Source organism: Scyliorhinus torazame, chromosome 16, assembly GCF_047496885.1.
Source record: "Scyliorhinus torazame isolate Kashiwa2021f chromosome 16, sScyTor2.1, whole genome shotgun sequence".
Classification (NCBI taxonomy): Eukaryota; Metazoa; Chordata; class Chondrichthyes; order Carcharhiniformes; family Scyliorhinidae; genus Scyliorhinus; species Scyliorhinus torazame.
The window spans coordinates 111,700,841-111,716,051 of NC_092722.1; the positions used below are offsets into that span (position 1 = coordinate 111,700,841).

Sequence of the window (15,211 nt, forward strand, 5' to 3'; positions counted from 1 at the left end):
GGCCCACTTTTTGCCGTGGTTGTGTAGTTTCCGGTTTTGAGCACACAGTCCTGGCTCCAATCTCAAACTGCTGCATTAATGCCGCTGAGGACAGAGGTGTTGGCTGCACAGGTATGTCAAAATAAAACAAATGCCAGCTGAGCTGAGGAGTACAAAAAGAATCCTTTGAAGATAACCTTTGACTGTGGACACCTGCTTCCAAGTACTACCCAAATTTCTTGGGAATGACCTTACAATAACATGGTCTTCATGCCAACTCTGTATTGGTGTATTGCTCATGATTGACAACCCTGGGCCTTTTCGCTCTTTAAAGCATAGTCAAGAGTGGATATAATATAATGCAAGGTTTAGATCGTTTGCATCCAAATAAACCTTTCTGCTATGTACAGAGTGCAATCGCAAAGAGCCACATTTACAAATTAAGGATGATAGAAAAATGGGAACTGTAAAAAGAACTAGAATGTAATAAATATGTGGAGCAGATTACGGTCATGGGTGCTGGAACAAGAAGTCTCAATGGGATTCAGTTTTGTGTGGTAATGGGCCTCATGATTGTTAGAAATGAATCATCGCAATACTGTGAATAGATAGGCCAATGGTCCCTTCACTGTTCTGAAACTGTTACTCTGTAAATAGGTGGACCTTTTTGAAAGAGTCCCATGATTCCAGAGCAATGTGTAACAACTGTATGGGTTTAATTAACTTTTCAGCCCCTTCTCTAAAGGTTCCCTGTGACCTGGAGGTGCCTGTATGATTGACAAATATAGGCTGTTAGTTGAAAATAACTGCACATTACAAAGCACTTGGGTTTTAACCTCTTGCGATCCTTCCCTTGTCCATTCCCAACTGACCTGTGATGGGAAATGTGACCTCAGTTATCCAGCTTTAACCTAGGTATCTGCTTATTCCACAGGCCCAGCCGGTCCCAGACGAGCTTGTCAAAAAGATCCTTGGGAATCGAGCCACATTCAGCCCGATTGTAACTGTGGAACCCAGAAGAAGGAAATTCCATAAACCTATCACCATGACGATTCCAGTGCCCCCTGTATCAGGAGGAGATGTTTCAAATGGGTATAGAGGGGATACTCCAAGTCTCCGGTTGCTGTGTAGTATAACAGGTTGGTTTACAAAGAACAAAGAAATGTACAGCACAGGAACAGACCCTTCGGCCCTCCAGGCCCGCGCCGACCATACTGCCCGACTAAACTACAATCTTCTACACTTCCTGGGTCCGTATCCTTCTATTCCCATCCTATTCATATATTTGTCAAGATGCCCCTTAAATGTCCCTATCGTCCCTGCTTCCACTACCTCCTCCGGTAGCGAGTTCCAGGCACCCACTACCCTCTGCGTAAAAAACTTGCCTCGTACATCTACTCTAAACCTTGCCCCTCTCACCTTAAACCTATGCCCCCTAGTAATTGACCCCTCTACCCTGGGGAAAAGCCTCTGACTATCCACTCTGTCTATGCCCCTCATAATTTTGTATACCTCTATCAGGTCGCCCCTCAACCTCCTTCGTTCCAGAGAGAACAAACCGAGTTTATTCAATCGCTCCTCATAGCTTATGCCCTCCATACCAGGCAACATTCTGGTAAATCTCTTCTGCACCCTCTCTAAAGCCTCCACATCCTTCTGGTAGTGTGGCGACCAGAATTGAACACTATACTCCAAGTGTGGCCTAACTAAGGTTCTATACAGCTGCAACATGACTTGCCAATTCTTATACTCAATGCCCCGGCCAATGAAGGCAAGCATGCCGTATGCCTTCTTGACTACCTTCTCCACCTGTGTTGCCCCTTTCAATGACCTGTGCACCTGTACTCCTAGATCTCTTTGACTTTCAATACTCTTGAGGGTTCTACCATTCACTGTATATTCCCTACCTGCATTAGCCCTTCCAAAATGCATTACCTCACATTTGTCCGGATTAAACTCCATCTGCCATCTCTCCGCCCAAGTCTCCAGACAATCTAAATCCTGCTGTATCCTCAGACAGTCCTCATCGCTATCCGCAATTCCACCAACCTTTGTGTCATCTGCAAACTTACTAATCAGACCAGTTACATTTTCCTCCAAATCATTTATATATACTACAAAGAGCAAAGGTCCCAGCACTGATCCCTGTGGAATACCACTGGTCACAGCCCTCCAATTAGAAAAGCATCCCTCCATTGCTACCCTCTGCCTTCTATGGCCTAGCCAGTTCTGTATCCACCTTGCCAGTTCACCCCTGATCCCGTGTGACTTCACCTTTTGTACTAGTCTACCATGAGGGACCTTGTCAAAGGCCTTACTGAAGTCCATATAGACAACATCTACTGCCCTAACCCGGTTCCGCACAAAGTGTCATTTGAAGTGTCAAGATTTTCTAAGCATGGCGCTCTTTGTTGATTGTTCTTATTGTGCAGTTCAAGTCAAATCTATAATTTTATTATTCACTCTCAGGATGTGACTTCGCTGGCTAAGCCAGCATTTCTTACCCATCCCTAATTACCGCTGTAAGGGTGATGATGAGATGTTTTCCTGAACCGCTGCAGTCCAAGTGGTGTAGGTACACCCTCAGTGCTGTTAGGAAGGGAGCTCCAGGACTTTGACCCAGCCACAGTGAAGGAACGGCCGATATAGTTCCACATCAGGATGGTTTGGAAATTGGAGGAGAACATGCAGATGTTGGCGTTCCCATGCATCTGCTGCCTTTATCCTTCTAGATGTTAGAGATCACAGATGCTGTAGAAGTCGGTGGGGGGGATGTTTAAGGTGGTGGATGGGTGTCAGTCAAGTTCTGGTCCAAGATGCTATCGAGCTACTTGATGTGTTGTTGCAGCTTCAGCTACCCAGGCAAGCGAAGAGTATTCCATCATACTTCTGACATGATTAAACACTAAGGAAATTTAAATTCTGTAATGGCTGCTGCCGCAAGATTTAGGTTTGGGATCTTCCCTGCCCCCTCCAATTACGTGATCAGATTCACACCTAGAAAGGACATGAGCCTGCTTTGCATATTTCAGCATACATTAAAATATCATTAGCGGGTTTGGCGCCATTGCTTCCGCCCTCAATGTATCTTCTCGTCTAGACGATGTGATGTCACCCCAGCACAAAACACTTCTGGGAGGTGTCGGGGGGGTTGCCCCGATGCCTGGAGTGGGGTGCTCCGATGCCTGGAGTGGGGTGCTCCGATGCTTGTAGGGAGGGGTCTTCTGTGTCCGTGGGGGGATGTTTATTCCCAGTGCAGATCGGGGCATCCTTTAAAGATGGCGCCCCGATTTCTGTGGAGCTGGCAAGCCCCGCCCCGCCAGACTGGTACGCGAACCACACTCCCAGATTCTCTGTGGTCTGAATGACAGAAAATCTGGAGTGTAAACCTGGCAGTGCAGCTGGAGAGATAGATACTGGTTTTCAGTCTGAGCCTGACATTGACAACCTTTGGGGAAAATTCCTCCGTAAATGTTTTTACAATCTACATGCCTATGAACTTTTTTCTCGACAGCTAGTTGTGATGAAGGTGGCTTGATTAACCTGGACTTTCTGCAGGTTCTATGTTGGGATCTGTAAGTTTAATCCACAGGTGTTTGAAATTTCAGGTGTAGTATACATTGGTGTGTTGGAGAGGTTTAGCATTGTTTCACCGTGATGTGGCCAGAAGTCCTCATTGAGCCTGACTGTTTGCTCTGACAGCTGCCATTTACTCTCTTTACTTGGTAGGAGGTACATCACCTGCTCAGTGGGAAGAGATAACAGGAACAACACCATTAACCTTTGGAAGCGATGCTGTTTCTTTCACGACAAATGTTTCAGCCAGGTACTGTTTTCCAAAGAATTTCATGGCCCCCATTCCCACACGAAACATTGCGGCCTTGTTAACAGGAGGGCACATTGGATGTACCTTCATGTGGTAAAATACTATCTACCCAATTTGTCTAATCTAACTGTCTGGATAATAAACAATGGAAATGGCCAAACTGCTTCATCTAGTCAGTAAAGCGAAGATGTATGAGAAAATAATTTTACTATTGCAGCATTGTTTTGTCAGGAGACCAGTTTGTTGTCTGTCCGTCTTCATATATATGCAAACACATGTTCTGTTTTAGTCTTCATTTTTTTTGCTTATCATGGCTCATTCTATAAGTGCTGCATCATGTCACAACTATCATGTTGTTATTTAGGTTAAAGTTCAATTTAATTTAACTCGTAGCTTAATTTCTCCGGGACACTGAATTCCCGCTTGGCTATTTTATTTGTGCTGCTTAATTTAAATGATTGGATAATTCCTAGTGTCTCTTGAGTTATCAGGATGGGACTGGGTCCTTCCAAATTGCTGAGATTTTTAATAGCCTGCAAACTTACACTTTCAATTGCCTGGGTTAAATAAATAAACAAACAGCCCGCAGTGACATGAAGCCATTTCTACAACAGTGAGGTAAGGGAAGTTTTGTCCTGCCAAGCCAGTTATGACTTCCTCACCCCCTGCATTCAGAATCAGAATTAAAACGGCAATTTGCAATCATTTGTTTTGGATGGGGAAGGGAAGGAAATCACACGAGCCCCCCCCCCCCCCCCCCCCCCCCCCCCCCCCCCCACCAGCCCCAGTTGCTGAATTATTTTGAACCGTATCCCCACCATCTGATATAGACCTGGTGCCTGTTCTCCATACCCACCATTTTACTTCTCCACTTGTCTTGGTGTCGGTTGTAGCTACCACTGATGTTTGCACAGGCCCCATAAAGATTAAACAAAGTTCCTCTGTTTTGTTGAAGTCAAGATTCAGAAGGTGTCACTTTTTTGACACCAGTTAACCAGGTCCCACTTTTGCCTCTACCCGGTGACCAGATTTGTGTTCTCTCAATAGGTTCGATGATCACATTATTTACATTGCTTACTGAAAATGTATGATTTGCAAAACGGTAAAACCTGCTCCAAATTCCACTAGGCTGTCTCCTTGTGACCATTTTGTTCACTCGAAAGGAGCCGGGGCTGCAACCAGCCAAGAAAGACACATCGGTTTCAGCTACACCCCAACGTTCTTGGGCTGTCAACTCTGATCGGCTGTGTTCCTGGAGGTTTTATCACATGACCCAACACCCCACCCAACCAAGCAGCCTTTTATTTTCCCCACCATTCCAATATTGTTACAACTAATAAATTAGTGTTTAAAATGGGGTGATTTTGGTTTAATCTAATGCTGCTATGATTATTTTCTTCTGGGTTATTTGGCAGAGTCCTGGAGTTAATGTTTAATTCCTGGACACTCCACGTCAATCCTGAAGGGGCCGGTGACCCTGCTACATTCATATCTCTGAATTTTATTTTTGATGTAAGAACGAGCACTGTGGAACAGATAGCTTGAAGTGACAGCTTCCTTACATTAATAAAATTGATAATCCCTGGAGTGTGATGGGGGGGTTAAAGCCATGGGAATACAGGATATTCCCAAACTACAACTGTACCAGCAAGGCCGTTTCTTTGACTCTGAGTAGATAGCTATCAACCTCCCGAATGGATAGAAATGAGATGAGTAATGATGCCTGATGAAATATTCATGTGACCTAGTTTCAAAAAGCAATTTGTGGTCTCCCATTTTGAATGGTCTGGTGTATTGAATACCTGCCAAGCTCAAAAGGACTCAATGAAATTCATGTTTGTGTAATTTTGTGCACAGGTTTTGGCTTGTCGACTGCCATCAGGTGCCAGAAACTGTCAGTTTAGCCACGCAGCTCTACAGGGAGTTGATCTGTGTCCCGTACATGGCCAAATTTGTTGTATTTGCCAAAATGCATGATCCTGTGGAAGCCCGCCTGCGTTGCTTCTGCATGACCGACGATAAAGTGGACAAGACATTAGAACAGCAGGAAAACTTCACTGAGGTGGCCCGAAGCAAAGACATAGAGGTACAGTCTCGCCTATTGCTCCGCCTTGTTTTTTGTGTCCACGTGACGCAGTGACCTGCGGTCTCTCGATGTGGCGGCAGATCGGTTTGCGCTGCTTGTTACCTGGGACACGTGACCAAATTCCAGATCTCTACCTGTGTTTGTTTTTCTGTTTGCTTTCTTTTGTTGCGATGCTACAGGGTTAAAAGGATGTAATCAGCTTGTGAGGGAAAAACCATTTCCTTCTATCAGAGAATAAAGAATGCAGAGATGGTCTTAAAATTAGAACTGGGCCATTGAGGAGGGAAAATTGGAAACAAAATATTAAGCGCTGACAGAAATCGCGGAATTTGAAGACTTAAGATTCATAGATTTTTAGTTTGTCAGGATAGTAAAGGATATGAAGCTAAGGCAAGTAAATGGAGTTGATATACAGACAGTGATTTAATAGACGCGCAGCCTTGTGTACCTGAATGTCGAACACATGTTACCCATGTTAAAAAGAAAACTTGATTTTTATTCCGACCCTTCCATTTGTAGTTTTGGAAGGTCCGGGCTTTAGCCGAGTGGGCAGGCTGTCACCAGCTAGTGGCACCAGGGCATGTTTGCCTTGAGATGGAACCGTTATCCTTTCTCATTTCCTTCCCATTCTGCCACTTGGTTGGAGCCCATCCTCAATGGCCTAGTTCTGACTTTAAGATCATCCCCACGTTCTTGATTCCCCGAACAGAGAAAACGGGTTTTCCATGGTACTTGAGCCACAATAAACCCCAGGACAAAGCAGCACGGTGGCGCAGTGGTCAGCACTGCTGTCTCACAGCCCCGAGGACCCGGGTTCGATCCCAGCCCGAATCACTGTCCGTGTGGAGTTTACACATTCTCCTCGTGTCTGCGTTGGTCTCACCCCTGCAACCCAAAAAGATGTGCAGGGTAGGTGGATTGGCCATATCTTTTTATTAAAACAGTAAAAAATATATACAAGGCCAAACGGTACAAACACTCATTTTGTGTTGGAGAAACAGTACCAATGTCTGGGGAGGGCGGGTAGGATACTCTGATTATTAAAACAGTTCACAATACATTTCTACAAAAAACAAATGGTACAAGCACGAAACTTTGCGTTGGTGAGACCAGATACCCTCGCCTCTGTACCATGCTAAATTGTCCTTTAATTGGAAATAAATGAATTGGGTACTTTAAATTTAAAAAAACATAAACCCCAGGATGAATGTTGGTGGAGGCTGCACTGGGCCCACATTCCCAGATAATGCTCCATAGGTTTTGAGAAATGGGGTAAAGGTTTTGCTTTTTTTTTGGTCTGGCGCAAGTATTTAATAGGATTTCAAACAGTTTTGCCTTTAAAGATAATTTCTTTCTCGTATATGTCTGCAAACAAATTGGTCAATACAGCTGGCACATTTCTTCAGTCACTATCTGTGCTTATTTGTAATCTTGCCAACAGGTGCTAGAAGGTAAACCCATCTTTGTGGATTGCTATGGAAACCTGGCTCCTCTAGCCAAAGCAGGACAGCAGCTGGTGTTCAACTTCTATGCTTTCAAAGAAAATAGATTGCCCTTCGGTGTGAAGGTGAGGAAGTGCCAACAACAACTTATTTTTATCTGCACAGCACCTTCAATTAATAATAGCATAACACGGCGTTTCACAGGACCAGGATCTGACAAAAAAATGACACTGACCAAAGAAGGAACATATTGGAACAGGTGACCAATGGCTTGGTTAAGGACATGGAGATAATTTGGTTCAGTAGGCGATTAATATGATCCAAGCTGGTTGATGAATTTGGAACCAAGACTTTTCTTTATCGAGGGAATTTATTGACTTGTTCAGTCTCGCCATTCTCCACTCCTACCCAGTGTCACAGCCAAGCCCAAAACAAACTAATTGAATAAATTGACAGCCCCTTAAAAGGCACCATGTATTTCTATGTGCTTAAAATACTCAATTAAACAATGCCCTTCACCTGTGTATCTTAACAATATAATGACCATACAATTAACATTGTTAGCCCTCTTATTTCTGAGTCAATTGTCATATGATTTAGTTTGATACTGCATTTCATTGTCAAGAGGTGCCATACTTGGATGTAATGCTGAACCAAAATCTCATTTGTCAGCTGAGATGGGCGTTAAAGGTCCCATGGTACTATTCCAAGAAAAGCAGGCAGCTTTTCCAGTGTGCTGGCCAACATTCATCCCTCAGCCAACATTGTCAAAGATAGATTAACTTCTCACAAAGAGATATTAGGATAGATGGCCATTACTTTGGTCAAAAGAGGCAAGTTACAAGGAGTGTCTTAAAAGGAAAGTGAGGTGGGAGAGGCATAAAGAGAGGAATCCAGAGTTCAAGACTCAGACAGCTGGAGACATGGCTGCCAATAGTGGGGCGAATGGAGTGGGGGATGCACGAGAGAGAGACAGCAGCAACAATCACCACTTTGTTAGGCGAATGTATTCAGACAGGGATTTATTTTGTCCATGAATGCTTCAGAGCTAAACACTTCTCTCGTGGCCCCTTCCCCAGGCAAAGCATAAGAGAGACATTGTATAAATGAGCTGAGGGACAAGCACGTGGCCTTTGTCTGAAGCTATGTATCTGTAACCCAAACTGAACTTTGTTCTAAATGTGCGTTCGCTAATGTTTGTGAGATGCAATCTGCATGCTATTTTTAGATGATAACTTAATGGTCTGTCACTTTAACTCCATTTGACGATGAAGGATGTAGTGACCAGCCTGATACTCTTCCAACTTGAAACTCATTGACATTAAAATATCAGTTTATTTTTATGACTCTGAAAGCAACAACTGCAATATAAAAAAAATCAACTTAGTCTAATGCTATGTTTTTAAAAATTTGTTTAGGGGATGTCGGCGTTGCTGGTTAGGCCAGCATTTATTGTCCATCCCTAGTTGCTCTTCATAAGGTGGCGGTGAGCTGCCACTTGAACCGCTGAAAACCCTGAGGTGTAGGTACACCCACTATACTTTTAGGAAGGGAGTTCCAGGATTTTGCCCCAACGACAGTGAAGGAATAGCGATATATTTCCAAGTCAGGGTAGTGAGTGACTCGGAGGGGAACCTCCAGGTGATGGGGATCCCAGGTATCTGCTGCTCTTGTCCTTCTAGATGGTAGCGGTCGTGGGTTTGGAAGGTGCTGTCGAACGAACCTTGACAAGTTACTGCAGTGCATCTTGTAGATGGTACACACGGCTGCCACTGTTCATCAGTGGTGGAGGGTTTGAATGTTTGTGGAAGGGGGAGCAATCAAGCGGGCTGCTTTGTCTTGGATGGTGTGGAGTTTTTTGATTGTTGTTGAAGCTGCACTCATCCAGGCAAGTGGAGAGTATTCCATTACACTCCTAACTTGTGCCTTATAGATGGTGGACAGGCTTTGGGGTGTCAAGAGGTGAGTTACTCACCATAGAATCCTATCCTTTGATCTGCCGTGATAGCCACAGGATTAATGTGGCTAGTCCAGTTCAGTTTCTGATCAATGGTAACCCCCAGGATGTTGATTTTGGGGGATTCAGCGATTTCAACGCCGTTGAATGTCAAAGGGCAATGATTAGATCCTCTCTTGTAGGATATGGTCATTGCCTGGCACTTGTGTGGTGCGAATGTAACTTTACACTTATTAGCCCAAGCCTGGATATTGTGCAGGTCTTGCTGCATTTGGACACGGACTGCTTCATTATCTGAGGAGTCAAGAATGGCGCTGAACATTGTGCAGTCATCTGCGAACATCCCCACTTCTAACCTTTGATAAAAGGGAGGTCATTGATGAAGCAGCTGAAGATGGTTGGGCCGAGGACACTATGCTGAGGAAATCTTGCAGTGATGTCCTGGAGCTGAGATGATTGACCTCCAACCACCACAACCATTTTCCTTTGTGTCAGATATCACTCCAACAAGTGGGGAGTTTCCCCCTGATTCCCATTGACTCTAGTTTAGCTAGGGCACCTTGATGCCATACTCGGTCAAATGCTGCCTTGATGTCAACGGCAGCCAGGCTCACCTCACCTCTATCATTCAGCTCTTTTGTTCATGTGTGAAGTGCTCTTTTATCAAGGTGATAGTAATTTATATCGCTTGTTTGATGTCCTCGGGACTTCCCGAAGCACACAGCCAATGCAGTACTTTTGAACAGTAGTCATTGTTGTAGGGAAGCACAGCAGCCAAGTGTGCACAGCAAAATCCCACAAATAGCAATGTGGTGATAAGCAGGTAATCGATTTTAGTGCTGGTGGTTAAGGGATAAATGTTCACCAGGACTACAGGGCACATATAGAACAAAGAACAATACAGCACAGGAACAGGGGCTTCGGCCCTCCAAGCCTGTACCGGTCATGGTACCAATCTTGGCCAAAACCTTCAGCACTTTTTGTGCCGTATCCCTCTCTACCCATCCTATCCATGTATTTGTCAAGATGCCTTTTGAACACCGTTAATGTATCTGCTTCCAAACCTCTCCTGGCAACGTGTTCTAGGCACTCACCACCCTCTGTGTAAAACACCTGCCTCACACATTTCCTCTAAACTTTGTCCCACAGACCTTAAACCTTGGTGACTGATCTCTCCACCCTGGGAAAGAGTGTCTGCCCATCCACTCTATCCATGCCCCTCATAATCTTGTAGACCTCTATCAGGACCCCCTCAACCTCCGTCTTTCTAATGAAAACAGTCCAAGTCTATTCAGACTCTTCGCATAGCTAACATCCTCCAGACCAGGCAGCATCCTGGCAAACCTCCTCTGCACCCTCTCCAAAGCCTCCACATCCTTCTGCTAGTGTGGCGACCAAAATTGTGCGCAATAATCCAAGTGCAGCCTTACCAAGGTTCTATTCAACTGTAGCATAACTTGCCAGTTTTTATACTTGATGCCCCATCCAATGAAGACAAGCATTCTATATGCTTTGTTGACTATCTTGCCCACTTGTGTTGCCACTTTCAAAGATCCGTGGACCTGCACGCCCAGATCTCTCTGACTTTCTATATTCCTAAGATTTTTGCCATTTACAGTATATTTCCCCTCTATGTTAGACCTACCAAAATGCATTACCTCACATTTGTCTGGATTAAACTCCATTTGCCATTTCTCTACCCAAGTCTCCAACCTATCTATGACTTGCTGCATCTTCTGACGATCCTCAACATATTTGCCACTCCACCAACCTTGCTGTCATCCGTGAACTTACTAATCAGACCAGTTAGATTTTCCTCCAGACCACCAGCTCTTGTCTGGAGGAGTACCCAAGGGTTCTTTTATGTCCACTTGAAAGGTGAATTGTTCCCCTGCCTAATATCTCAGCAGAAAGACGTGACTTCCTGTGACGCAGATATCCCTCAGCACTGATTGGGATTGTCAGCTCAGACCTTGTGCTGAAGTCTTTTGGAGTGGGATTTAATGAGGGTTGCTGGTGTGGGGCATTGCAACGCTTTCTGATACAGGAGCCCAGTCAACATAATAATAATCTTTATTAGTGTCATAAATAGGCTTCCATTAACACTGCAATGATGTTATTGTGAAAATCCCCTAGTCGCCACACTCCTGCGCCTGTTCGGGTACACTGAAGGGGAATTCAGAATGCCCAATTCACCTAACAGCATGTCTTTTGGGACTTGTGGGAGGAAACCAGAGCCCCTGGAGGGAATCCATGCAGACACGGGGAGAACGTGCAGACTCCGCACAGACAGTGACCCAAGCCGGGAATCGAACCTGGGACCCTGGTGCTGTTAAGCAACAATGCTAACCAATGTGCTCCCGTGCCGCCCATCAAACATTACTAAACCAAGTACAGCAACACAAGTACTGGGGTCAAGTCCTCCTTTGCTGCCCCAATAGTGTGCCTCAGCCTCAGAGTTCTAATGCACTCGAGAGTCATTTTTTTTCCATTTCACAGATCAAATTTCCATTGGTCCTGTCTTGAGTGGGACCACCCATTGTGTTTCAGGCCAGTACCAACTTATAAACCCCTTTTATACAGAACCCACACAGTCAACTGTGCTGAGCTCGATTGAAAGGTGGTCGACCAAAGACTAACCCATAACTTCCCTTCTGCAAAATGTGCTTATGGGTGATTATCCAATGTGTCTGTGCAAATATTTTTTCAAAAAATATTTTTATTAGACTTTTAACATTTTAGACCTAAACGACAATCAAACAAAAAACCTGTATCAAAAACCACAGCAAACAAATATAATTTTTTTTAAAACACCAACAATTATATCCATGCCCACCCCCTAACAGTGACCAGACCTTGCAAAGTAAAATAAATGGACGCCATCCACGGTAGAGCCCATTAATCGCTCCCCTCACCGTGAACCTAACCTTCTCGAGGTACAAAAACTCCATCAAATCACCCAGCCACGCTGCGGCACTGAGCGGTGTCGTCTGCCTCTAACTCAGCAGAATCTGTCGCTTGGACAACAACGAGGCAAAGGCCATAGCATTCGCCATCACCCCAGTCCTCAAATCCGGCTGGTCTGACACCCGATATATCGCAACTAATGGGCAGGGCTCCAAATCCACGTCTACAATTGTCGATATGGTGTTTAAAAAAAGGCCCCCAGAAACCCATTCAACTGGGGCAGCACCAGGACATGTGCTTATGGTTCACAGGCCTTCTCGAGCATCGCTCACACTTATCTTCAACCCCCTCAAGAAACCGACTCATCCTGGCCTTGATGAGATGTGCGCTGAACACCACCTTGAAGTAGCATTCATCCTGAGGAGAGACTCCTCCAAAATGGCACCCAGCTCCTCCTCCCAACTAGCCTTCACCTGCACTTCCAAAACCTGCTCTTCCCCCATGATCCAACTTTATATCCTGGAAGTACTGCCCCCCTCCCACCCTGCACAGGAGAGAATCCCTTCCAGCAAAGTGGATGTTGTCTCCACTCCCCGGACTCAGTCGCGCACCTGAAAGTACCTAAAATTATCCACCCCCCAAGGGCCTGCTTTCTCCTTCAGCTCCTCCCAGTGCAAACCACCCCTCCAAAAATAAGTCCTTTCCACTCTCCAGCCCCTTACCTTCCCACCCCCTAAATGTGGCATCCAGTTTTCCCGGTTGGAACAAATGATTTCCAGAAATAGGGGACCACCTTGACACCGCACCCCTGCCACGCCTCCAGACGTGACCTATTACCTGACCCTCAACTCCATCTGTACCCAGGCAACCTTCTGGTCCCCGAACCAACCCAACACCTTCTCCGCATTGGCCGCAAATATTTTTAAACAACACGAAGACGATAGTGATTTATAATTTGCACCAGTAAGCTCTCCTGTACCGCAGCTACTCTGCAGGCCAACACTCACCACAGAGCAAGATCCCACAGGCAGTAAACAAGACAAAGTACTGGTTCGGCATCTTACGGTGATGTTGGTTCAAACGTCATTATTCAGGCCAGAGAAGTGAACGGTATCACCTGTGTGTCAAACAAAAACTGTTCTTATTTCTAGGTCAGAGACAACAGCCAGGAGCCCTGTGGTCGTCTGTCATTCCTCAAGGAACCAAAAACTTCCAAAGGATTACCATTGGCAGCAATCTGTAATCTGAATATTACCCTGCCGGCTCACAAAAAAGTATGTGGAAAGACTTTAATAACCAGGTCTTCTTTTGAAGGGAGAAAAATGCCTTTAATTTGCAAAACACCTGCCAGGTTTAGAAGTTAGAGACACTGTTCCATTGTACAGTAAGACTGTACTGCATTCTTTTGCAATGTTATCCACCTCTAAAGGCTGTTTTCTAACTAATAGTGTGGTTTCTTTATGAAGCCCTTGCACTGACTGGTAATTTAGAGCCCTATACTATAGCATTTTCCATCATTTATTGTTGAATTTGTGTTCTTCGTTGGTAAATTAAATGATTTAATTCTTTGCTTTTGCTGGCTTTGAGCCTGCTTTGATCTTGTGCTTGCCTTTTGTATTCCCAACTGGGTCCTTTTCATATCCTGATCTTTCTTTTTTCCGCTGTCCATTATAACGCTCCTTGTCTCTGCAATGCTTCTTGGGACCATAAGGAAACCGAATCAGATCCAGATGAAGAGGTAAAGGAAATTAAAAAAACCTGATTAACTGTCTAAACTTGGTGATGACTATTAAGTTATTGCAGGGGAACAGTTTGTAACTGGGCTTCAATTCAGTCAGACAGGGCAGCATGGTGGTGCAGTGGTTAGCACTGCTGCCTCACAGCGCTGAGGACCCGGGTTCAGTCCTGGCCCGGGTCACTGTCCATGTGGAGTTTGCACATTCTCCCTGCGTTTGCGTGGGTCCCACCCCCACAAACCCAAAAAGATGTGCAGGATAGGTGGATTGGCCACACTAAATTGCCCTTAATTAGAAAAAAAAGAATTGGATACTCTAAATTTTTTTTTTAAAGTCAGTCATAACAATGGTCACCTAGTATTCTTCAGATAGCACCTTGCAGAATGCCTCAAGCCAAACCTTATTGGATTGGGAAGTTTCTCAATTTTTGTTTGCAGTTCTGGAATCGATTAGAAAATTATCATCTTTTTTGTGATCCTATTAATTTTTCCAAGGTCAAAGCATTCTGATAGTTGTTAGGATAGCTGGAATTGTACAGTGGAGTCATTGCACCCATCTCTGTGCTCTGGAGTGTTTGAGGTTACATATTATTACATCGTGAAGATTTTAACTGGATAGAGAAAAGATTAATTCATATTGCGAGGACTGGGTCAACTGTCCTGACTCAATAGTTGCATCACTATGTGCCTGTTCGTGCTCACAATGAATGTTCCTGTGTATCTTATACTGGAACCGAATCCAATCCCAGTTGAGTTAGTCAACTGCCCCATGAGATTTATTAAGCTTAGCACCTCCTGTGCCAGCATTAAACACCGGAATATTTGTTGTAACCACATACTAAAATCATTTTTCAAGTCATGTTTGAGAAGATGCTGCACGTTCAAAATTCTAACCTGCACTTGTACTAAAACAAATCGGTTTAGTCACTTGGGAAGCTAACGTTTAATTGTTGTTGTTTGTTGCACCAGAAATAACAAGATTGCTGACTATAATAGTGAGCCTAGTATGATATCTGTGTCAAGGACATTGTATGTTGTGTGCTTGTGTTTTGAAATTCCATTCATACTCCTGTCCGCCGCATGTCCCTGCTGATCATTAGCGTCATACTGGTCAACAGCCCCGAGATGCCCTGAGTGATACAGCAGTGAAGTCTCATCAAAAGGACATGTGAGGCGCATCCTGCTGTTTAACTGGATTGCCGTCATTCACTGGGCTGTTAGGTGTGGCTTCGCTTTCCCGGAAGCAGGACCGAGCCCTACCCTGCACAAGTGCACCTCC

At 44.7% G+C, this 15,211-nt stretch overlaps 1 protein-coding gene across 48 annotated transcripts in view; it reads left to right on the forward strand.

Moving 5' to 3' along the window:
- The window catches only part of ank3b (ankyrin 3b), a 1,101,178-nt gene that overhangs the window by 1,003,505 nt on the left and 82,462 nt on the right, over nucleotides 1-15,211 (forward strand). For 39 of the 48 annotated variants that reach the window (XM_072478848.1, XM_072478844.1, XM_072478845.1 and 36 more), the window contains 6 exons: nucleotides 914-1,118; nucleotides 3,709-3,805; nucleotides 5,663-5,891; nucleotides 7,333-7,458; nucleotides 13,349-13,471; nucleotides 13,909-13,935. In XM_072478848.1, coding sequence (XP_072334949.1) covers nucleotides 914-1,118; nucleotides 3,709-3,805; nucleotides 5,663-5,891; nucleotides 7,333-7,458; nucleotides 13,349-13,471; nucleotides 13,909-13,935 — 807 coding nt within the window. The remainder of the gene's footprint in view (nucleotides 1-913; nucleotides 1,119-3,708; nucleotides 3,806-5,662; nucleotides 5,892-7,332; nucleotides 7,459-13,348; nucleotides 13,472-13,908; nucleotides 13,936-15,211) is intronic. The other 9 variants (XM_072478843.1, XM_072478857.1, XM_072478864.1 and 6 more) reach the window with 1 other exon arrangement.